The sequence below is a fragment of the Salmo salar genome, chromosome ssa11 (genome assembly GCF_905237065.1).
Source record: "Salmo salar chromosome ssa11, Ssal_v3.1, whole genome shotgun sequence".
Classification (NCBI taxonomy): Eukaryota; Metazoa; Chordata; class Actinopteri; order Salmoniformes; family Salmonidae; genus Salmo; species Salmo salar.
In genome coordinates, this window is record NC_059452.1 from 5,131,968 (window position 1) to 5,158,109 (window position 26,142).

At 42.4% G+C, this 26,142-nt stretch overlaps 1 protein-coding gene across 1 annotated transcript in view; it reads right to left on the minus strand.

Annotated features, from left to right (window-relative positions):
• LOC106561901 (low-density lipoprotein receptor-related protein 4-like) overlaps nucleotides 1–26,142 on the minus strand; it is a 281,986-nt gene that overhangs the window by 131,705 nt on the left and 124,139 nt on the right. Inside the window, 1 exon segment of the mRNA XM_014126232.2 lies at nucleotides 182–328. Within this exon segment, the coding sequence (XP_013981707.2) occupies nucleotides 182–328 (147 nt within the window).

A 26,142-nucleotide genomic window follows, 5' to 3' on the forward strand; every position in this document is an offset into this window, starting at 1 on the left:
GGGGATCCATAATAAATATAAATACAACCAAACAAAACATAAAGGTACAATATGGAGATGGCTCACATACATACGCCAATTACTTTTTCTTCTCTGGCACATTTCGATATTGTACCCGATATAGTAACGGACGTCAAGCGAGAGAGAAAGAGACAAATGGAGATATTTAGATGTAACTCACTGCACCCATCCTCGTCACTGTGATCTCCACAGTCGTTGTCCCCGTCACACTGCCACTGGGCCGGGATACATGTACACTCCCCAAAAGCGCTCACTGCACATGTGAAGTGGTTGCGCCCGCATGAACACTCCGCACTGCCCAACACACCTGGAAAGAGACAGAGAGAAGAGGAAACCAGGTTAGGAAAATGCTAAAACAATACACTTAGAGAACACGCTTGTATAGCAGAGGTGGTTTGGTGAACTATCCTCTTGTGATGAGTAACCTTGCCTGAGGTCTGGTTTCCTACATACAGATTAAGCCTAATCCTAGGTTAAAAAGCATGCTCAAAGGAGAATCTCCATTGAAATAACTTTTTTGTCTGGGACTAGGCTTAATCTTTGTCCGAGAAACCAGCCCTAAGAGATGTGGGGGGTCCCATAACTATGTCTAGAAGTTAGCTATGTGCTTTTTATCTGGCCCGCAAATTGATTTTAACAAACAAATTGGTCCCAAAAGAATTTGAATTTCTAAATCCCGATGTGGCCCTCAAGCCAAAAGTATGCCCAGCCCTGCTTTAGCCATAAAATAAATCAGTTACCTACTGCACCTATGAGCACAGACCATATCAAGAACAATATATCGTGTCTCATCTCTACCCATACAGGGGGAAAAATATTTATTTGAGGCATTTCACTCTAGGCCATAGAAAAGCTGTGAGATATGTGACCTGATTCAGGAAACTAGGCGTATGTCGCAAATCACAACTTCACAGGAGAGCCGTTTGAACGTTATTTTTTTTATCAACATGCGTTTTTTTTGTCAGAAATGCCTTCTCGAACATGTGAACTTTAATGTGCCTTAATAACAAACGTTTATGCCATCTGTAAATACGAATACAGTTGTTCAATTATGAGCCTAGTTGGTTTAGACAAAGAAAAAGTCAGGAACCTTCCCGCTAGCCATGATTGGCTGAGATAATGAGTGGGCTGGTCATGCTGAGAGATGAGTTTCAGCGGTGTAGCATCTTGTATAAAATGAGCTGCTCGTTATGCGTAGATAATCCTTTCTACTACAGTTAATTCGAAAGACATAACGTTAGCCATAGAGAACTGCAAATATGTTGCTACTGCTCTCAATAACATTGCTGCCCTGAATTTATCAGGCGCTATCGACAAAGGTCAGTGTATCGTGCCATGCTGACTCTCTCATGGAAGAAGTTGACCGAGTTTTGAAATCAGTGGAACACAACAACAGGACAAATAAGCTGTTGATAAGGGAATTATATGTTTAAAGTTAATGATTAAAGAATCCCACCCTGAAACGTAACTAATTAGTAATTAGTAGTTTATGTAGCATATATAATGAATAATTAAAGTACTAAACGTAAGTTCCATAAGGTTTAGTAGAGACCCGTGAGGAAGAGAAATGTATGTGTGTATGTGTGTGCCCAAGAAAATACCGAGAACAATAGAGACTGTGTTTGGCTCGACCTGGCTAGATGATAGGACAGGGAGTACCTCTCATGGTTCCTCTAATCTCGGGGGAATGGAACGGACAGCACTGGGTAGTGATTAACAGTGGTGAGAACTCCGGGGAGGAATACAACTCACCTACTGTTCGTGTGTATGTATGTGTGTAGGATATCTACTGTTTGTGTGGAGGTATGTGCGTAAGTAGGGAGTGAGCATAAAATTAATGTCTTTGTATAATGGACTTTAGAATGTTCTCGTGAATAAACTGTACAAACCTTTTGCATAAGTTGAGTCTTTGCCTAATTATTATTAACCCAGTGTCTTACAAACCTTGGGGATTAGTCAAAGCTTATCAATTGTTAGTTATTATCATTGGGATTGAAAATTCTCGTGACAGCTGTGCAAACTAAACGCAAACGACACAGGATGTCTTATTTAATAAAAAACGATTGCAGTCTGCCATGAAGCTTTCATCCATGTTTACGGGTAAGTATCTAGCTACAGTTTCAGATATTATAAGTTTCTAGTTTTGTCAGAAAATTGTTTTCATTGAAAATGAAAGCTTGCTGTTAGCTAGCCAGCTGGAGTTCGATGACATGTCTAAACAAAAGACCCCAAGTTAAAGCTTGCTGTTAGCTAGCTAACGTTAGTGGAGGTTAGATGGCTGGCTTGCTAGCTAACATTAACTTACGGGTGTAACATTAGTGATGCAATCTCAGAATGTCATTTCGCATTGCTAGTTATAGCCTAATATTAGCTAGCTTACTAGCTAACATTTAACTTATTTGGTTAACTTTAGCTAGCTATGACAATCGGTTTGTATTGCTAGTTAAAGCTTGCTGTTAGCTAGCCAGCTGAAGTTTGATGGCTGGCTTGCTAGCTAACATTGAACCTATTTGGTTAACTTTAGCTAACTATAACAATCAGTTTGTATTACTAGTAACGTTACTCTATGGATTGGGATTATAGTTACTTTTTTATCTTGCTAACGTTAACGTGACATGTCTAAACAAAAGACCCCAAGTTAAAGCTTGCTGTTAGCTTGCTAACGTTAGCTGGGTTTTGATGGCTGGCTTGCTAGCTAACATTAACTTCTGTGTATGACGTGTGTGTAACATTAATGATGTTTCCTCAGAATGCCATTGGGCATTGCTAGTTATAGCCTAATGTTAGCTAGCTAACTAGCTAACATTGAACGTATTTGGTTAACTTTAGCTAGCTATGACAATCTGTATTGCTAGTTCAAGCTTGTTGTTAGCTAGCCAGCTGTGCTAAAATATTTGTATCTGGAATTTGTCTTTCAGCATCAGTAGAACACGCTGGACTCTCCTCCACCAGTCATACAAGAAGAATGGCAGTACACAGATCAAGCAGTACCAGCACTTCAGGTGAAAATAATTTTCATTGCATTGTATGAGGTTATTCTTCTTATCTAAACTTGGGAGCTGAATTGATGTTGTGCAGGGTTGTAATTTCTTGTTTTATTCCCTGTTTTACAGCTTCGAGGCTCTGGAACCTGGTATTGTCGCCAAGGAGCGTTCAGACTGTCGGGACCAGGTTTCAGCTGCTGCGCAATGCTGACATCCTTCCTCCCATATATGGTCTGCATGTACAAGCACCACCTGGACTGGACACAGCTAGACAAACTTATCTTTTTGAGAAGATCAGGGAGTTTTGCGACGAAGAGGCTATGGACATCACATGCCCTGCACAAAAGTCAAGGGCAGGACAGAAACAGGCTCTCCAACTATAGATTCCCTTCTTCATGCGTGGTTCGGATGGACCGGTTATCAGCACTATCTGCAGTGCCTCTATTCAAATAACTCTCTCCTAACACACACGCCATAGGTTGCTGCTACTATAAAATGTTTTATCCTGCTGCCACTTTACCCCTGATTGTATGCATATAACTAACTCGTCTATCACTATCGTTATTGATAATGTTCATGTACATACTGTATGTTATTTTATTTATATTGACACCATTTCTGATATTGCTACTATGCAAGTTACCATTTGGCTGTACTGTTTACACCTTCTGTAGAGGCCCATCCACTTAGCAAGACTTAGCAAAATATTGATATATGAAATTAATATTATGTGTGGTCGTAACATTATTTTGTGACATACCACAAATATTGTTTGACCGTATCAAGTGTCCACCACATACATATATGGCACATTCATCTGTTTATGTACTGTATATGTTCACCTCACTCAGTTTGCATGGCCTTAACTTATGTATGGAATACTATTGATAAGTGTGTGTGGGGGGTATCTGTACATTACTTTACTATTTATATTTTGCCCTGTTTATCAAAAGTGTTGGAAAAACTTGTCAATAATCAACTGACTGGTTTCTTGATGTCTATAGTATTCTCTCCGGTATGCAATCTGGTTTCCGCTCAGGTTACAGATGTGTCACTGCAACCTTAAAGGTCCTCAATGATGTCTACGTTGGCCTTGATTCTAAGCAATATTGTGCTGCTATTTTTATTGACTTGGCCAAAGCTTTTGATACGGTGGACCATTCCATTCTTGTGGGCCGGCTAAGGAGTATTAGTGTGTCTGAGGGTCTTTGGCCTGGTTTGCTAAATACCTCTCTCAAACAGCACAGTGTATAAAGTCAGAAAATCTTCTGTCTCAACCACTGCCTGTCTCCAAGGGAGTACCCCAAGGCTCAATCCTAGGCCCCAAGCTCTTCTCAATTTACAACAATAACATAGCTCAGGCAGTAGGAAGCTCTCTCATCCATTTATATGCTGATGGTACAGTCTTATACTCAGCTGGCCCCTCCCTGGATTTTGTGCTCTACAAAAACGTTTTCTTCGTGTCCAACAAGCTTTCTCTACCCTTAACCTTGTTCTGAACACCTCTAAAACAAAGGTCATGTGGTTTGGTAAGAAGAATGCCCCTCCTCCCACAGGTGTTATTAGTATCTCTGAGGGTTAGAGCTAGAGGTAGTCACCTTATAAAAGTACTTGGGAGTATGTCTAGACCGTGCACTGTCCTTCTCTCAGCACATATCAAAGCTGCAGGCTAAAGTTAAATCTATACTTGGTTTCCTCTATTGTAATCGCTCTTCTTTCACCCCAGCTGCCAAACTAACACTGCTTCAGATGACCATCCTACCCATGCTAGATTACAGATACATAATTTATAGATCGGCAGGTAAGGGTACTATCGACCGGCTAGATGTTTTTTACCATTCAGCCATCAATGTTCCTTATAGGACACATCACTGCACTCTATACTTCTCTGTAAACTGGTCATCTCTGTATACCCGTCGCAAGACCCACTGGTTGATGCTTATTTATAAAACCTTCCTAGGCCTAACTCCCCCCTATCTGAGATATCTAATGCAGCCCTCATCTTCCACATACAACACCCGTTCTGACAGACACATTTTGTTAAATGTCCCCAAAGCACACACATCCCTGGGTCTCTCTTCTTTTCAGTTTGCTGCAGCTAGCAACTGGAACGAGCTGCAACAAACACTCAAACTGGACAGTTTTATCTCAATCTCTTCATTCAAAGACCCAATCATGGATACTCTTACTGACAGTTGTGGCTGCTTTGCTTGAAGTATTGTTGTCTCTACCTTCTTGCCCTTAGTGCTGTTGTCTGTGCCCAATAATGTTTGTACCATGTTTAGTGCTGCTACCATGTTGTGTTGCTACCATGCTGTGTTGTGAGATGTTGCTGCCTTGCTATGTTGTCGTCTTAGGTCTCTCTTTATGTCGTGTTGTGTTGTCTCTCTTGTTGTGATGTGTGTTTTGTCTTCTATTTACAGTTGAAGTCAGAAGTTTACATCCACTTAGGTTGGAGTCACTAAAACTCGTTTTTCAACCACTCCACACATTTCTTGTTAACAAACTATAGTTTTGGCAAGTCGGTTAGGACATCTACTTTGTGCATGACAGAAGTCATTTTTCCAACAATTGTTTACAGACAGATTATTTCACTTACTGTATCACAATTCTAGTGGGTCATACGTTTACATACACTAAGATGATTGTTCCTTTAAACAGCTTGGAAAAAATCCAGAAAATGACATCATAGCTTTAGAACATTAGCCTATAGACATTAGCCTTCCCTGTAGCTCTGTTGGTAGAGCATGGTGTTTGCAATGCCAGGGTTATGGGTTCGATTCCCACGGGGGGCCAGCACAGGGAAAAAAAAAAAAAAAATGAAATGTAAGCATTCACTCTGGATAAGACCGTCTGCTAAATTACTAAAATGTAAAAATGTAGAAGCTTCTGACAGTCTAACTGACATCATTTGAGTCAATTTGAGGTGTACCTGTGGATGTATTTCAAGGCCTACCTTCAAACTCAGTGCCTCTTTGCTTGACATCATGGGAAAATCAAAAGAAATCAGAAAATAAATTGTAGACCTCCACAAGTCTGGATCATCCTTGGGAGCAATTTCCAAACACATGAGGGTACCACGTTCATCTGTACAAACAATAGTACGCAAGTATAAACACCATGGGACCACGCAGATGGCATACCGCTCAGGAAGGAGATGTGTCTGTCTCCTAGAGATGAATGTACTTTGGTGCGAAAAGTGCAAATCAATCCCAGAACAACAGCAAAGGATCTTGTGAAGATGCTGGAGGAAAAAAGATACAAAAGTATCTATATCCACAGTAAAACGAGTCCTATAGCGACATAACGTGAAAGGCTGCTCAACAAGGAAGCCACTGCTCCAAAACCGCCATAAAAAAAGCCTGACTACAGTTTGCAACTTCACATGAGGACAAAGATCGTACTTCTTGGAGAAATGTCCTCTGGTCTGATGAAACAAAAATAGAACTGTTTGGCTATGATGACCATCGTTATGTTTGGAGGAAAAAGGGGGAAGCTTGCAAGCCGAAGAACACCATCCCAACCGTGAAGCACGGGGGTGGACGCATCATGTCGTAGGGGTGCTTTGCTGCAGGAGGGACTGGTGCACTTCACAAAATAGATGGCATCATGAGGAATTGAAAAGTATGTGGATATATTGAAGCAACATCTCCAGACATCAGTCAGGAAGTTAAAGCTTGGTCGCAAATGGGTCTTCCAAATGGACAATGACCCCAAGCATACTTCCAAGTTGTGGCAAAATGGCTTAAGGACAACAACGTCAAGGTATTGGAGTGGCCATCACAAAGCCCTGACCTCAAGCCTATAGAAAATGTGTGGGCAGAACTGAAAAAGCGTGTACGAGCAAGGAGGCCTACAAACCTGACTCAGTTACACCAGCTCTGTCAGGAGAAATGGGCTGAAATTCACTCAACTTATTGTGGGAAGCTTGTGGAAGGCTACCCAAAAGGTTTGACACAAGTTAAACAATTTAAAGGCAATGCTACCAAATACTAATTGAGTGTATGTAAACTTCTGACCCACTGGGAATGTGTTGAAAGAAATTAAAGCTGAAATAAATAATTCCCTCTACTATTATTCTGACATTTCACATTCTTAAAATAAAGTGGTGATCCTAAAACAGGGATTTTTTACTAGGATTAAATGTCAGGAATTGTGAAAAACAGAGTTTAAATGTATTTGGCTAAGGTCTATGTCAACTTCCGACTTCAACTGTATATATTTATTTATTTCAAAAATTATCCCAGGCCCCCATTCCCACAGGAGGCAGTTTGGCTTTTGGTAGTCCGTCGTTGTAAATAAGAATTTGTTCATAACTGACTTGCCTTGTTAAATTAAGGTTAAATAATAATAAATATATAAAAGCCTCATCCATTCATGTAGTCTGACTGTCATAAACCCAATGAGCTGTATGTTATAAGCCTGGTAGCCAAGATTGGTGTATTTATACACTCCATCTATCCTGAACACACACCGAATAATGATATTACGCATACCAGAGGGGGATGTGTGTGTGTGTGTGCGCGAGATGGATATGTTTTCAGCTGGGGCTGAACCACAGTCTCATGCTATTAAAGTAGTACTATAAATATATCTAGCCTTAATTTCACTGGCTTACATTATGTTAAGGCATTCTGTGGGATCACTGTATGTAAGTGAGTGTGTACCCATCAGTTTTGTGCGTGTGTCTGTGTGTGTGTGTGCGCGCATGCTTGCGTATGGACATGAGAGTGAGGCTGCGATGCCTCCTCAGATGCATTTAGCCCCTTTGAAAGAGGCTGACGGCTTCAATGAGTAAGGGGTGAAGTGTGTGTGTGAGATGTTTTTCACTGAGATCCTTCGAGAGAGTGTGTTGTAGGCTGCACTAAACAATATTAAGCAAAAAATAAATACCCCAACTTATATGAATCTCAGCAAATCAGGTCCATTACGGGGAGTGAAAAAAGCCTCCCATTTCTCTCTCTCTTTCAACTCAGTTAAAGACTGTGTATGTGTGTGTGGTTGGTTGGTTGCTGGCCCCTTCACAAAGGCATCAGTCAACCCAGGAGAGCCTGGCACCAAACACACACTAACCTTCAGAAACATCCCACAGCACAGCACTAAATTAATGACCTCTCTTTTCATTTCCTTCTTTTTTTCTCTCTCTCCCCTTCATTTGCCTACCCTCCTGTTCTGTTTTCTTTTCCTTCATTCTTGGCCTTGCTCTCCCGCTCTCTCTTCTCAAAAGCTTCTAACACGACAAAGACAAAAAATGTCCTACTCAGTCATTATTTTTCTCCCCTTTCTTTGCTCCTTCTCTTTCTAATCTCTCCCCTGAGGCGTGTGGTCCCTCCTTAGTGTCTCCAGTCCCTGTCCCTTTAAGACACATATAACAAGGGACCAGGCTAAAACTAAGGACCTAATGACAAAGACAGAAAGCCTGAAAACACTGTTCCTTTCTTACCACCAACAATCTAGATCAGACAAGAAATGATCTGTAGCATCATACAGACACACACACACGCACGCACGCTTATGCTCACGCACACACTCGCACATGCGCACACGACACACACAGGACACTACTCCTCTTAGACTTGGTCTAATACTGCTAACTAATACTGTTCATTCGGGTTGGTGCATGCTGATCAACAATTGAATATATGCTAAATCTACATGAGTGTATATGGGTTTCCATGAGCAGGGTTGTGTATGCAGGTCTATATGAATGGTTTTCTAAGTGTGGGTTTATGTTGGACTAAATTAGAGCGTTGTGTCTAGAGTTGGCAGAGCAGTCATGCCACATGAGAGGCTGCATTTGTTAAACAGCACAGGCCACTTGCACTGAGAATACCTATAAAATGACAGGGTTATATCCTCTTTAGGCTAGGGGGCAGTATTTTGACATCTGGATGAAAAGCATGCCCAGAGTAAACTGCCTGCTACTCAGGCCCAGAAGCTAGGATATGCATATTATTAATAGATTTGGATAGAAAACACTCTGAAGTTTCTACAACAGTTTGAATGATGTCTGTGAGTATAACAGAACTCATATGGCAGGCAAAAACCTGAGAAAAATCCAACCAGGAAGTGGGAAATCTGAGGTTAGTAGTTTTTCAAGTGATTGCCTATCCAATATACAGTGTAAATGGGGTCATATTGCACTTCCTAAGGCTTCCAATAGATGTCAACAGTCTTTAGAACATTGTTTCATGCTTCTACTGTGAATGGGGAGAGAATAAGAGCTATTGGAATCAGGTGTCTGGAAAAATGCCATGAGCTCAGTCACGGGCGTGGGATTTTTTTTATGTGGGTATTTTCAATTGAATGCCTATAGAGAATCTAATGGGTTAGGACCCAGATTGCAGTTCCTGTGGCTTCCACTAGATGTCAACAGTCTTTAGATATTGTTTCAGGCTTGTTTTCTGAAAAATGAAGAAGAATGAGACCTTTCTGTCAGTGGACTGTAGAATCATGCAATGCTGGTTTGCGGGCGTGACTGAGTGCGCACCCTTCGTTGTTTTTCCTTTCTATTGAATACGCTATTGTCCGGTTGAAATATTATCGATTATTTAGACAATTGACAACCTGAGGATTAATTATAAACATTGTTTGACATGTTTCGACGAACTTTACCGGTGCTATTAGGATGTATTCGTCTGCATGTTTTGACTGCCTTTGAGCCAGTGGATTACTGAACAAAACGCGCCAACAAAACTTCGTTTTTGGGGTATAAAGAGGGACTTTATCGAACAAAACAAACATTTATTGTGTAGCTGGGACTCTTGTGACTGCAACCATATGAAGATCTTCAAAGGTAAGTAATTAATTGTATCATTATTTTATCAGTAATTCCTTTACTTGGTTGTAAAATGTTTGTATGCTTTTGTAAGCGGGGCACTGTCCTCAGATAATCGCATGGTATGCTTTCGCCGTAAAGCCGTTTTGAAATCTAACAAAGTCCCTGGATTAACAAGAAGTTAATATTTAAGCTGATGCATAACATTAGTATTTTTTATGAATGTTTATTATGACTATTTTCTGTATTTTGAATTTGGCGCTCTGCAATTTCACCGGATGGTCGAGGTGGGTCGCTAGCAGAACGCCTGCGCCAGAAAAGTTAAAAGGTCTTACTCACATTGGCTATGGCGAGCGTGATCACACAGTCGTCCGGGACAGCGGATGCTCTCTAAGCAAGCATAGAAGTAATTTAGCTCATCTGCTAAGCTTGTGTGCAGCTCGCGGCTGTGCTTCCCTTTGTAGTCCATAATAGTTTGCAAGCCCTGTCACATCCGATGAGTGTTGGATTCAATCTTAGTCCTGTATTGACACTTTGGCTGTTTGATGGTTCGTAGGAGGGCATAGCGGGATTTCTTATAATCCTCTGAGTTAGAGTCCAATTACTTGAAAGTGGCAGCTCTACCCTTTAGCTCAGTGCGGATGTTGCCTGTAATCCATGGATCTGGTTGGGGTATTTACGTACGGTCACTGTGGGGATGAGGTCATCGATGCACTTATTGATGAAGCCAGTGACTGATGTGGTGTACTCAATGCCATAGGAAGAATCCCGGAAAATATTCCAGTCTGTGCTAGCAAAACAGTCCCGTAGCTTAGTATCTGCTTCATCTGACCACTTCCGTAATGAGCGAGTCACTGGTACTTCCTGCTTTAGATTTTTCTTGTTAGTAGGAATCAGGCGGATAGAGTTATGGTTAGATTTGACAAAGGGAAGCCGAGGGAGAGCTTTGTACGTGTCTCTGTGTGTGGAGTAAATGTGGTCTTGAGTTTTTTTCCTCTGGTTACACATGTAACATGCTGGTAGAAATGAGGTAAAACTGATTTAATATTCCCTGCATTAAAGACCCTGGACACTAGGAGCGCCGCCTCTGAGTGAGCATTTTCCTGTTTGCTTATGGCCTTATACAGCTTGTTGAGTGCGTTCTTTGTGCCAGCATCGGTTTGCAGTGGTGAATAGACAGCTCCGAAAAATCTAGATGAAAACTCTCTTGGTAAATAGTGTGGTCTACAGCGTATCATGAGATACCCTACCTCAAGCGAGCAAAACCTTGAGACTTCCTTAACCTGTTAGGGCTAGGGGGCAGTATTGACACGGCTGGATAAAAAAACATACCCGATTTAATCTGGTTACCACTCCTACCCAGTAACTAGAATATGCATATACTTATTACATATGGATAGAAAACACCCTAAATTTTCTAAAACTGTTTGAATGGTGTCTGTGAGTATAACAGAACTCATTTGGCAGGCAAAACCCTGAGACATTTTCTGACAGGAAGTGGATACCTGATGTGTTGTATTACCTTTAAACCTATCCCATTGAAAAACACAGGGGCTGAGGAATATTTTGGCACTTCCTATTGCTTCCACTAGATGTCACCAGCCTTTACAAAGTGTTATGAGTCTTCTGGAGGGAGATCTGACCGAACAAGAGCCATGGAACGATGATGGCCCATTAGACACCTGGCGCGCGAGTTCATGTTGGGTACCCTCGTTCCAATACGTTATAAAAGAGTATGCATTCGTCCACCTTGAATATTATTCATGTTCTGGTTAAAAAGGCCCTAATGATTTATGCTATACAACGTTTGACATGTTTGAACGAACGTAAATATATTTTTTCCCCTCGTTCATGACGAGAAGTCCGGCTGGCTTAGATCATGTGCTAACAAGACGGAGATTTTTGGACATAAATGATGAGCTTTTTTGAACAAAACTACATTCGTTATGGACCTGTGATACCTGGAAGTGACATCTGATGAAGAGAATCAAAGGTAATGGATTATTTACATAGTATTTTCGATTTTAGATCTCCCCAACATGACGTCTAGTCTGTATCGCAACGCGTATTTTTCTGGGCGCAGTGCTCAGATTATTGCAAAGTGTGATTTCCCAGTAAGGTTATTTTTAAATCTGGCAAGTTGATTGCGTTCAAGAGATGTAAATCTATAATTCTTTAAATGACAATATAATATTTTACCAATGTTTTCTAATTTTAATTATTTAATTAGTGGTGCTGACTTGACTGCCGGTTATTGGAGGGAAACGATTTCCTCAACATCAATGCCATAGTAAAACGCTGTAAGTATATGCATATTCTAGTTACTGGGTAGGATTAGTAACCAGATTAAATCGGGTACATTTTTTTTATCCAGACGTGCAAATGCTGCCCCCTAGCCCTAACAGGTTAAAATCAATACACAGAAATATATATTTTTAAACCTGCATATTTAGCTAAAAGAAATCCAGGTTAGCAGGCAATATTAACCAGGTGAAATTGTCTCACTTCTCTTCAAAATCCAGCGAAAAATCATATCGCCAATTAGCATTAAAAAAAATCATATTTTTTTTTTACAAAAATTAATATATATATTTTTTTATAGATACACCTCTCCTGAATCGACCCACGTCGTCCGATTTCAAAAAGGTTTTACAGGAAAAGCAAATCATTAGATTATGTTAGATGAGTCCATCGTAAAAAGCAGCAACATAGCCATTTTCCGACCAACCACTTGCATCACAAATAACCAAAAAACAGCTAAATGCAGCACTAACCTTTTACAAACTTCATCAGATGACACACCTAGGACATCATGTTTTACAATGCATGCATTCTTTTGTTCAATAAAGGTCATATTTATATATAAAAACAGCATTTTACATCGGCGCGTAACGTTGACTGACTATTTTCCCCTCAAATGCGTCCCGGGAAACAGCGCATAATTCCATTTATTACTATTCGAAAAGATTTTTTAAATTTATATTGTCAATCTAACATTTATAGATGAATATCTCTTGAGAACACCTGTCATAACAGATTTTAAATTAACTTTACTGGGTAATCACACTTTGAGATAAAAAGAGATGCGATACACAGAAAATGAGCTAATAAACCGAGCTCGGCGCCATCTTGGAACAATCGCATGTCACATCTCATCTTGTATAATATTGTCAATAATCGCCTACCTTTAGTTGTCTTCATCAGAAAGCACTTCCAGGAATCCCAGGTCCATAACAGATGTATTTTCGGTCGAAAAAGTCCATCATTTATGTTCCATTAGCTTTCTGTTGTTAGCGCGTCTGAATGCTGTATCCAAATACTCTGCCGGGCGCGGCACAGCCGTTTCGAAATAAAACGTTTTTTTCCCATTTATGTTCGTTCAAACATGTCAAACGTTGTAAAACATTAATCTTCAGGGCCTGTAACACCAAGAGAGCCAATAAGATTCGAGGGGGATGATTTCATTGTGTTTCAAACCGTTTACAAAGGTGGGGGTAGACATGGCCGCCGGCGTCATAATGGTGATGGCCCATCCCCTGTGACCAATTTCCAACGCATCTCATTCACTGAGTTTCGACTGTATAAGGCTCAAACCACTGTGAAAAGACTGGCGACATCTAGTGGAAGCAATAGGAAGTGCTCACTGAACCATTGTTAACGGTGTGATTAATAGGGAAAGATGAGAAGTCGAGTCCACAATTCTGAATTCCACTTCCTGTTTCAATCGGTCTCGGAGTTTTGACTGCCATAGGAGTTCTGTTATACTCACAGACACCATTCAAACAGTTTTAGAAACTTTAGGGTGTTTTCTATCCATATATAATAAGTATATGCATGTCCTAGCTTCTGAGTTTGATTAGTAGGCCGTTGAAAATGGGAACGAATTTTTTTCAAAATGCGCTGTGGCGCCCCCTATCCTAGGGTATCCTCAAGAGGTTAGCAGGCAATATTAACCAGGTGAAATTGTCTCACTTCTCTTGCGTTCATTGCACGCAGAGTCAGGGAAAATGCAACACTTTGGGCCGCCTGGCTCGTTGCGAACTAATTTGCAAGATTTTTATGTAATTATGACATAACATTGAAGGTTTTGCAATGTAACAGGAATATTTAGACTTAGGCATGCCACCCGTTACGGTTCCGTATTTCACTGAAAGAAAAAACGTTTTGTTTTCGAGATGATAGTTTCCGGATTCGACCATACTAATGACCTAAGGCTCGTATTTCTGTGTGTTTACTATATTATAATTAAGTCTATGATTTTATAGACTGAGCGGTGGTAGGCACCAGCAGGCTCGTAAGCATTCATTCAAACAGCACTTATGTGCGTTTTGCCTGCAGCTCTTCACAATGCTTCAAGCATTGCGCTGTTTATGACTTCAAGCCTATCTACTCTCAAGATTAGGCTGGTGTAACCGATGTGAAATGGCTAGCTAGTTAGCGGGGGTGCGCGCTAATAGCGTTTCAAACGTCACTCGCTCTGAGACTTGGAGAAGTTGTTCCCCTTGCTCTGCATGGGTAACGCTGCTTCGAGGGTGGCTGTTATCGATGTGTTCCTGGTTCGAGCCCAGGTAGGAGCGAGGAGAGGGATGGAAGCTATAATGTTACACTGGCAATACTAAAGTGCCTATAAGAACATCCAATAGTCAAAGGTATATGAAATACAAATTGTATAGAGAGAATTAGTCCTATAATTCCTATAATAACTACAACCTAAAACTTCTTACCTGGGAATATTGAAGACTCATGTTAAAAGGAACCACCAGCTTTCATATGTTCTCATGTTCTGAGCAAGGCACTTAAACGTTAGGTTTCTTACATGGCACATACTGCACTTTTACTTTATTCTCCAACACTTTGTTTTTGCATTATTTAAACCAAATTGAACATGTTTCATTATTTATTTGAGGCTAAATTGATTTTATTGATGTATTATATTAAGTTAAAATAAGTGTTCATTCAGAATTGTTGTAATTGTCATTATTACAAATAAATAAAAAAAATTGTCAGATTAATCGGTATCAGCTTTTTTTGGTCCTCCAATAACCGGTATCGGTATCGGCATTGAAAAATCATAATCGATCAACCTCTAGTCTAGAGTGTCTGGGATGGTGGATTTAACGTGTGCCATAACCAGCCTCTCAAAGCACTTCATGATTACAGATGAGTGCTCCAGAGCAGTAGTCATTTTGGCATGAAGCTTTAGAGTTCTTGGGAACAGGAATGATGGTGGTCATCTTAAAATGTTGGGATTACAGACTGGGACAAGGAGAGGTTGAAAATGACTGTGAATATACCAGCCAGCTATTCTGCGCATGCTCTGCAAATGCACCCTGGAATACCATCAGGCCCCACGGCCTTGCAAGTGTTGACCTGATTGAAGACTTCACTCAAATTGGCCTCGGATAGCGAGATCACCCAATCTTCTGGGTCTCACACCCAGTGCAGCGTTATTTTTAAAGTGTGCATAAAATGCATTGAGTTTGTCTGGTCAAGAGGCATTGTTGGGCAGATAATGGCAGGGTCTTCCTTTGTAATCCGTAATGGACTGTAGCCCCTGCCACATCCGACAGGCATCGGAGCATGTGTAATATGATAGCCTTGTGTGTGGTAGCCATATCCTTTAGTTTAGCGCCAACCTCACTGTTTTTTTATTTTATTTATTTATTTATTTCACCTTTATTTAACCAGGTAGGCAAGTTGAGAACAAGTTCTCATTTACAATTGCGACCTGGCCGAGATAAAGCAAAGCAGTTCGACAACATACAACAACACAGAGTTACACATGGAGTAAAACAAACATACAGTCAATAATACAGTACAAAAATACGTCTATATACAATGTGAGCAAATGAGGTGAGATAAGGGAGGTAAAGGCAAAAAAAGGCCATGGTGGCAAAGTAAATACAATATAGCAAGTAAAACACTGGAATGGTAGATTTGTAGTTGAAGAAAGGCAAAGTAGAAATAGAAATAATGGGGTGCAAAGGAGCAAAATAAATAAAATAAATAAATACAGTAGGGGAAGTGGTAGTTGTTTGGGCTAAATTATAGATGGGCTATGTACAGGTGCAGTGATCTGTGAGCTGCTCTGACAGCTGGTGAGGGAGATGTGTTTCCAGTTTCAGAGATTTTTGTAGTTTGTTCCAGTCATTGGCAACAGAGAACTGGAAGGAGAGACGGCCAAAGGAGGAATTGGCTTTGAGGGTGACCAGAGAGATATACCTGCTGGAGAACGTGCTACAGGTGGGTGCTGCTATGGTGACCAGTGAGCGGAGATAAGGGGGGACTTTACCTAGCAGGGTCTTGTAGATGACCTGGAGCCAGTGGGTTTGGCGAAGGCCAGCCAACGAGAGCGTACAGGTCGCAGTGGTGGGTAGTATATGGGGCTTTGGTGACAAAACGGATGGCACTGTGATAGACTGCATCCAGTTTGTTGAGTAGGGTATTGGAGGCTATTTTGTAAATGACATCGACGAAGTCGAGGATCGGTAGGATGGTCAGTTTTACGAGGGTATGTTTAGCAGCATGAGTAAAGGATGCTTTGTTGCGAAATAGGAAGCCAATTCTAGATTTAACTTTGGATTGGAGATGTTTGATGTGAGTCTGGAAGGAGAGTTTACAGTCTAACCAGACACCTAGGTATTTGTAGTTGTCCACATATTCTAAGTCAGAACCGTCCAGAGTAGTGACGCTGGACAGGCGGGCAGGTGCAGGCAGCGATCGGTTGAAGAGCATGGATTTAGTTTTACTTGTATTTAGGAGCAGTTGGAGGCCACGGAAGGAGAGTTGTATGGCATTGAAGCTCGTCTGGAGGGTTGATAACACAGTGTCCAAAGAAGGTGTGTATACAGAATGGTGTTGTCTGCGTAGAGGTGGATCAGAGAATCACTAGCAGTGAGTGCAACATCATTGATGTATACAGAGAAAAGAGTCGGCCCGAGAATTGAACCCTGTGGCACCCCCATAGAGACTGCCAGAGGTCCGGACAACAGGCCCTCGGATTTGACACACTGAACTCTATCAGAGAAGTAGTTGGTGAACCAGGCGATGCAATTGTTTGAGAAACCAAGGCTATTGAGTCTGCCGATGAGGATGTGGTGATTGACAGAGTCAAAAGCTTTGGCTAGGTCAATGAATACGGCAGCACAGTATTGTTTCTTATCGATGGCAGTTACGATATCGTTTAGGACCTTGAGCGTGGCTGAGGTGCACCCATGACCAGCTCTGAAACCAGATTGCATAGCGGAGAAGGTGCGGTGGGATTCGAAATGGTCGGTAATCTGTTTGTTGACTTGGCTTTCGAAGACCTTAGAAAGGCAGGGTAGGATAGATATAGGTCTGTAGCAATTTGGGTCAAGAGTGTCCCCTCCTTTGAAGAGGGGGATGATGGCAGCTGCTTTCCAATCTATGGGAATCTCAGATGACACGAAAGAGAGGTTGAACAGGCTAGTAATAGGGGTTGCAATAATTTCAGCAGATCATTTAAGAAAGAAAGGGTCCAGATTGTCTAGCCCGGCTGATTTGTAGGGGTCCAGATTTTGCAGCTCTTTCAGAACATCAGCTGAATGGATTTGGGAGAAGGAGAGATGTGGAAGGCTTGGGCGAGTAGCTGTGGGGGGTGCAGTGCTGTTGACTGCAGTATGAGTCGCCAGGCGGAAAGCATGGACAGCCGTAGAAAAATGCTTATTGAAATTCTCAATTATAGTGGGTTTATGGGTGGTGACAGAGTTTCCTATCCTCAGTGCAGTGGGCAGTTGGGAGGAGGTGTTCTTATTCTCCATGGACTTTACAATGTCTCAGAACTTTTTTGAATTTGTGTTGCAGGAAGCAAATTTCTGCATGAAAAAGCTAGCCTTGGCTTTTCTAACTGCCTGTGTATATTGGTTTCTAACTTCCCTGAAAAGTTGCATATCACGGGGGCTGTTCGATGCTAATGCAGAACGCCGAAATTTCTTTTTGATACTGTCGCAAAGCTAACTAAAAAGCAGCCTTCGCAAATGGAGGATGGCTTTCACTTCAGCAGTAATACATTTATGAACTTCTTTGAGGAAAATATCATGATCATTAGAAAGCAAATTACAGACTCCTCTTTAAATCTGGGTATTCCTCCAAAGCTCCATTGTCCTGAGTCTACACAACTCTGCCAGGACCTAGGATCAAGGGAGATACTAAAGTGTTTTAGTACTATATCTCTTGACGCAATGATGAAAATAATCATGGCCTCCAAACCCTCAAGCTGCATACTGGACCCTATTCCAACTAAACTACTGAAAGAGCTGCTTCCTGTGCTTGGCCCTCCTATGTTGAACATAATAAACGGCTCTCTATCCACCGGATGTGTACCAAGCTCACTAAAAGTGGCAGTAATAAAGCCTCTCTTGAAAAAGCCGAATCTTGATCCAGAAATTATAAAAAACTATCGGCCTATATCGAATCTTCCATTCCTCTCAAAAATTTTTGAAAAAGCTGTTGCACAGCAACTCACTGCCTTCCTGAAGACAAACAATGTATACGAAACACTTCAGTCTGGTTTTAGACCCCATCATAGCACTGAGACTGCACTTGTGAAGGTGGTAAATGACCTTTTAATGACGTCAGACCGAGGCTCTGCATCTGTCCTCGTGCTCCTAGATCTTAGTGCCGCTTTTTATACCATCGATCACCACATTCTTTTGGAGAGATTGGAAACCCAAATTGGTCTACATGGACAAGTTCTGGCCTGGTTTAGATCTTATCTGTCGGAAAGATATCAGTTTGTCTCTGTGAATGGTTTGTCCTCTGACAAATCAATTGTAAATTTCGGTGTTCCTCAAGGTTCCGTTTTAGGACCACTATTGTTTTCACTATATATTTTACCTCTTGGGGATGTCATTCGAAAACATAATGTTAAATTTCACTGCTATGCGGACGACACACAGCTGTACATTTCAATGAAACATGGTGAAGCCCCAAAATTGCCCTCGCTAGAAGCCTGTGTTTCAGACAAAAAGAAGTGGATGGCTGCAAACTTTCTACTTTTAAACTCAGACAAAACAGAGATGCTTGTTCTAGGTCCCAAGAAACAAAGAGATCTTCTGTTGAATCTGACAATTAATCTGGATGGTTGTACAGTCGTCTCAAATAAAACTGTGAAGGACCTCGGCGTTACTCTGGACCCTGATCTCTCTTTTGAAGAACATATCAAGACTGTTTCAAGGACAGCTTTTTTCCATCTACGTAACATTGCAAAAATCAGAAATTTTCGGTTCAAAAATGACGCAGAAAAATTAATCCATGCTTTCGTTACTTCTAGGCTGGACTACTGCAATGCTCTACTTTCCGGCTACCCGGATAAAGCACTAAATAAACTTCAGTTAGTGCTAAATACGGCTGCTAGAATCCTGACTAGAACCAAAAAATTTGATCATATTACTCCAGTGCTAGCCTCCCTACACTGGCTTCCTGTTAAGGCAAGGGCTGATTTCAAGGTTTTACTGCTAACCTACAAAGCATTACATGGGCTTGCTCCTACTTATCTTTCCGATTTGGTCCTGCCGTACATACCTACACGTACGCTACGGTCACAAGACGCAGGCCTCCTAATTGTCCCTAGAATTTCTAAGCAAACGGCTGGAGGTAGGGCTTTCTCCTATAGAGCTCCATTTTTATGGAATGGTCTGCCTACCAATGTGAGAGACGCAGACTCAGTCTCAACCTTTAAGTCTTTACTGAAGACTTATCTCTTCAGTAGGTCCTATGATTAAGTATAGTCTGGCCCAGGAGTGTGAAGGTGAACGGAAAGGCTGGAGCAACGAACCGCCCTTGCTGTCTCTGCCTTGCCAGTTCCCCTCTTTCCACTGGGATTCTCTGCCTCTAACCCTTTTACAGGGGCTGAGTCACTGGCCTACTGGTGTTCTTCCATGCCGTCCATGGGAGGGGTGTGTCACTTGAGTGGGTTGAGTCACTGACGTGGTCTTCCTGTCTGGGTTGGCGCCCCCCCTTGGGTTGTGCCATGGCGGAGATCGTTGTGGGCTATACTCGGCCTTGTCTTAGGACGGTAAGTTGGTGGTTGGAGACATCCCTCTAGTGGTGTGGGGGCTGTGCTTTGGCAAAGTGGGTGGGGTTATATCCTGCCTGTTTGGCCCTGTCCGGGGTATCATCGGATGGGGCCACAGTGTCTTCTGATCCCTCCTGTCTCAGCCTCCAGTATTTATGCTGCAGTAGTTTATGTGTCGGGGGCTAGGGTCAGTCTGTTACATCTGGAGTATTTCTCTTGTCTTATCCGGTGTCCTGTGTGTATTTAAATATGCTCTCTCTAATTCTCTCTTTCTGTCTTTCTCTCGGAGGACCTGAGCCCTAGGACCATGCCTCAGGACTACCTGGTATGATGACTCCTTGCTGTCCCCAGTCCACCTGGCCGTGCTGCTGCTCCAGTTTCAACTGTTCTGCCTGCGGCTATGGAACCCTGACCTGTTCACCGGACGTGCTTGTTGCACCCTCGACAACTACTATGATTATTATTATTTGACCATGCTGGTCATTTATGAACATTTTAACATTTTAACATCTTGACCATGTTCTGTTATAATATCCACCCTGCACAGCCAGAAGAGGACTGGCCACCCCTCATAGCCTGGTTCCTCTCTAGGTTTCTTCCTAGGTTTTTGGCCTTTCTAGGGAGTTTTTCCTAGGGAGTTTTTCCTAGCCACCGTGCTTCTTTCACATGCTTTGCTTGCTGTTTGGGGTTTTAGGCTGGGTTTCTGTACAGCACTTTGAGAATATCAGCTGATGTACGAAGGGCTATATAAAAATAAATTTGATTTGATTTGGATGTTTTGTGTTGGTTAAGGGCAGTCAGGTCTGGGGAGAACCAAGGGCTATATCTGTTCCTGGTTCTACATTTTTTTGAATGGGGCATGCTTATTTAAGATGGTGAGGAAGGCATTTTAAAAAAATAACCAGGGATCCTCTACTGACGGGATGAGGTCAATATCCTTCCAGGATACCCGGGCCAGATCGATTAGAAAGGCTTGCTCGCTGAAATGTTTCAGGGAGCGTTTGACAGTGATGAGTGGAGGTCGTTTGACCGCAGACCCATTACGGATGCAGGCAATGAGGCAGTGATCGCTGAGATCTTGGTTGAAAACAGCAGAGGTGTATTTAGAGGGTAAGTTGGTTAGGATGACATCTATGAGGGTGCCAGTGTTTACGGCTTTGGGGTGGTACCTGGTGGGTTCATTAATAATTTGTGTGAGATTGATGTCCCAGTTTAGGTCACCTAGTAGCACGAGCTCTGAAGATAGATGGGGGGGCAATCAGTTCACATATGGTGTCCAGAGCACAGCTGGGGGCCGAGGTTGGTCTATAGCAGGCGGCAACGGTAAGAGACTTGTTTTTAGAGAGATGGATTTTTAAAAGTAGAAGTTCAAATTGTTTGGGAACAGACCTGGATAGTAGGATAGAACTCTGCAGGCTATCTCTACAATAGATTGCAACACCGCCCCCTTTGGCCGTTCTATCTTGTCTGAAAACGGTGTAGTTAGGGATGCAGATTTCTGAGTTTTTGGTGGACTTCCTAAGCCAGGATTCAGACACGGCTAGGACATCCGGGTTGGCAGAGTGTGCTAAAGCAGTGAATAAAACAAACTTAGGGAGGAGGCTTCTAATGTTAACATGCATGAAACCAAGGCTATTATGGTTACAGAAGTCATCAAAAGAGAGCACCTGGGGAGTAGGAGTGGAGCTAGGCACTGCAGGGCCTGGATTCACCTTAACATCACCAGATGAACAGAGAAGGATGAGGATAGGGGTACGGCTAAAAGCTATAAGAATTGGTCATCTGTGACATCCGGAATAGCGAGAAAAAGAAGCAGGTTTCTGGGGGCGATAAAATAGCTTCAATGTATAATGTACAGACAAAGGTATGGTAGGATGTGAATACAGTGGAGGTAAACCTAGGCATTTAGTGATGATGAGAGAGATATTGTCTCTAGAAACATCGTTGAAACCAGAAGATGTCATAGCATGTGTGGGTGGAGGAACTGAGAGGTTGGATAAGGTATAATGAGCAGGGCTAGAGGCTCTACAGTGAAATAAGCCAATAAACACTAACCAGAACAACAATGGACAAGGCATATTGACATTAAGGAGAGGCATGCTTAGCCGAGTGATCAAAGGGTCCAGTGAAAATTAGATAGCTAGCCGAGCCATAGGTAGCAAGCTGGTAGAAGATGGAGGGAGGTCTGTTTTTAGCCACCTCGTGCGTTTCCGTCAGTAGATTAGTGGGGTTCCGTGTGGTAGGGGGGACCGGTTTAATTGGCAAAATAGTTATAGTTATAGTGGCCCAAGAAAATTGTCCCATAGACCTATTCAGACAGCAGCCGATAAGATAGCTAATGAATTAGCGGGCCGCAGATGGGCGTTCAGGTTACGTCGCGACGGAGGGGCAAACCTTAACTGAGGGGATAATGTCGCCGTTTCAATTCCTAATGAAGCCGGTGACTGAGGTGGTTAGCTTGTCGATGTTATCTGCGGAGTCCAGAAACATATTCCAATCAGCGCTAACAAAGCAGTCCTGTAGCATAATCTCTGATCTGGAGACCATTTCTCAACAAAGTCATGAGTAATTGTTTGAGCTTCTACTTGTAAACAGGAAGCAGGAGTACGGAGTCTTGGTCTGATTTGCTGAATGGCGGATGAGAGAAGGCCTTTTATGCTTGCTTGTGGGTTGAATAACAGTGGTCTAGGACTATATCGCCCCTAGTGTCGAGGGAGACATGTTGATGGAAGTTCGGGCATCACGTGTCTAAATGACGCAGAATTCAAATCACCAGCAACCAGAAAAGAAGCATCTGGATGCAAGTTTTCCTGCTTGGTTATAGCCTCGTACAGTTCGTTAAGTGCCAGCTTGTTATTTTTCAAGTCCTGGTGGAATTTATTAAACAGTAACAATAACAGCTGAAAACTCCACTGGGAGGTAAAAGGGTCGGCATTTGAATATCAGGTATTCCAATGCAGGTGAACAATGGGTCGACACTTCCATGGTGTCAAGTCAGCGCACCCAATTTCCATGACTCCACTGTCTTGTCTGCACGGTGAATGGAGAGTCCATCGAGTTGCATAGCCATGGGGGATATCTTGTACAAGAGCCATGTTTCGGAAAAGCAGAGAATATTTAAGTTTCGAGAGTCCCGTTGGTAGCAAATCCACAATCAATAATTGTATTATTAAGTGAAAGGAGGGAAGATGGAGGGAATAGAATGGCCAGTACTCCCTTCGCATTAATCTTGATAGGATCCCCCCTCTCTTGCCTCTGTAACGTCTGTGTTTCCTCTTGGGTAGCACAAAAATTGGGTCGGAATTACGAAAAGAGCCAAGGCTAGATGAGTCAAAGTCGAGGTTGAATCCGGTATGTTCTGATGTTCAAAAGTTGTCGGTTGTAAGAAATGTTACGGCCATCTAGTATGGCAATATCTTTAAGTCAATTGCCTGTGTGGAAGCACCTGCTATCAATAGACTTTTTCCCCCTCATTTACTTAAGTGTTTCCATTATTTGGGCAGTTATCTGTACTTCAAATCACATACTTTTGAATAACATAATTTTTGGGGGGATCGAATAAAAAAAGTGTCTAACCTATAATCCTTAATGCCACATCCGTTTGGGATAGGCTATTACAACAACAGCGTTATTAACAACAATGTTTTTTTTTTTCGGACATCATTGCACGCACGATAGAACAGCAGATTTATCAATTTTTTTGCTGCCCACAAAACAAAAACAAAGGTGCTGGGCGAACAGTGGCACTGTTTCCCCTAATGCGGATTCCATCTTTAGAGGTGATTGTAAGGACAATACCTGAAATAACAGACTAGATGACTGCTAAAAAGACAGAAACCTCTCCTGGTACTCATCTTAAAAGGGAACACGCCTTTACCCCACAATGCATTGCCAGCCAGGCATTGTGGCACTGGTCTTTCAGAGGCACTGCCATAACAGACAGAACACAATGATCAGAGAGAGATAAGAGCTCACCTGGCTGTGTGTGTGTGTGTGTGTGTGAGTGTGGGGGGTAAGCCAAACCCTCACTTACTTCCTGGTATAACATTTTACCTTTGCTGCCAAATGCTGGTGTGTGTGTGTGTGTGTGTGTGTGTGTGTGTGTGTGTGACCTTCTGTAAAGAGAAAACAGACCACTGACCACACACAGCTTTGTCCACACCTCTGAACGTGACGCGAATGTGTGTATATGAGTGTAGAACCCCACAGGAACCGCGACATGGCCAGAGCTAGACAGGTGGTCCTCCGTGGAAAACACAATCCACCACTACCTACAGCAGTCTACTAACATACAGTGAGCTATTCTAGGCTAGGCTATTTCATCTATGGTGGGACTACAAGTCAAGAAAAAAGTTATTTCCACTACCGCCTGTTTTCTTTCACCAGCACCCAATGTTAAGTCACTTACTTTCTAATTTACTCCTATAAATGAGTGTATGTATGGGGAAATTACAGCATAGCCAGCACCCGCACACCCACAACCACACAGGACTTTGGAAGGCTGATCATTGTAATATAGGGTCAACACACAAACAATAACCCAACCCCCCAGGAGTGGTGGTCACATCTTGTGAAGGATGTCAAAAGGTTGACTGTTAATTTGGGCTGGACCTCCCAAGTGACTCTGTGGAGGGCAATGTGTGTGTGTGTGTGTGTGTGTGTGTTCAGTCACTGAGAAAACAGTACCCTGCAAAATGTACAGTGGTACAGAACATAGAAAGAAAATGAACCACCTCGCTCACAGACAAGTGTGTGTGCGTGTGTGTGTGTGTGTCTGTGGATTTGCATTTGGGAGATGGAACAGGACACACACACACACACACTTTCCCTGCACTCATGTATTTTCCTACATTCCCTCTCTCTTTCCCAGTCTTCCCTCACCTGTCTTTCCATTGTTGCTCTCCAGATATCGTGACAATGTCCATTCCTCTCCCTTTTCTTCTCCACTATGCCACCCATAGCTCCTATCTCTATACATCCTTCTCTCCCCTCCATCTCTTTCCTCAACCTGTAAAGCTTGTGAAAGTGTTTGTTAGAGCTGGACAGCTGCATCTCAGCATGTTGTGGCCAGACCATCCTTCCTGAGTTATGTTCCCTCTTAAAAACCCAGAAGAGTCACAATGCTGTTCAATGAGACAGGACTAAAAAGGTTTGTGTGTGTCCATAACCTCCCCCCAACACCAGTATTTTACCTCCTCCATATCTGATGGTCATCTTGGTATTTTAGTGGCATTTTTCCATTGGTTATTAGGGCCATAGAGAGTAGGAAAAGGGTAGGCCTAGATAGGTCTGTTTGTCATGTTTACTATATGTCCTATGCTCTCACTCTATCCCTCTCCCCATCCATCTAGAAATCTCTCTCTTTCTCGATCTCTCTCCCTCCGCTACACCCCTTTCTCTAAACCGCCACATATGGAAGCCCTTAAAACCTCTTAAGGCACGGTCACAGTGGTTACAGTTGCTCCCGGTTACGGTGGTTTGCAACACAGATGCCAATACCTCATCTTCTCTGCTCTCCCTCCTTCCCTCTCATCCCCCCTACTAATTTACCCATCTCATGTCAAGCCAAGCGTGGAGCGGCGAGGAGTAACCCATAGGCGCACATGTTGGGCCCAACTAACACAAACAGGCACAAACACACGGACACACACACTGGTCCTAGGGTGACATTTGGGCAGCGGCAGGGTTCTCTTCTTGCCTGCTCATCTCAGATTTTCATTAAAACTCTACTCTTATGACAGCCCAGCACTCAATCACTGTCCCAGAGAGCAACAGGGTACGGTGTGTGTGTGGGTGGGGGGGTATGCATCTCATGCAATGATTCGAAGGCAGCATCACGTGAAAATGAATTCGCATTCCACAGAGTGTAGCCACTGTAGCAGCGTAAGCAACTAGTGCTAGCAATTCAGTGGACAATTATTTAACAAGTAAACAAGTAACATAATCGATCTTCTCAGTACCTGTTAATGAATGAAGTTATCACCGACCTGAATAATAATCCTACGGTATAGGGTGCTCATCTCACATATTGCTTGGTCTGCAGCTCCATCATACATGACAGGCAAGCTTGCGTGCATGATACAGGATGTGATTTTTTGAGATGGCTAAATAAGCTATTTTACTGACTGTTAAATAAATAGCCAGAATAGTGGTGTTTCACCGTGAAGCTAATATTACATTAGGGCTGCTAATGTTTTTTTTTCTTCTAATGAGTAGGCTTGCATTGTCATTAACTCATGCAACTCACACCTTTATATTTACATTTTAGTCATTTAGCAGATGCTCTTATCCAGAGCGATTTACAGGAGCAAAACAAAACCATG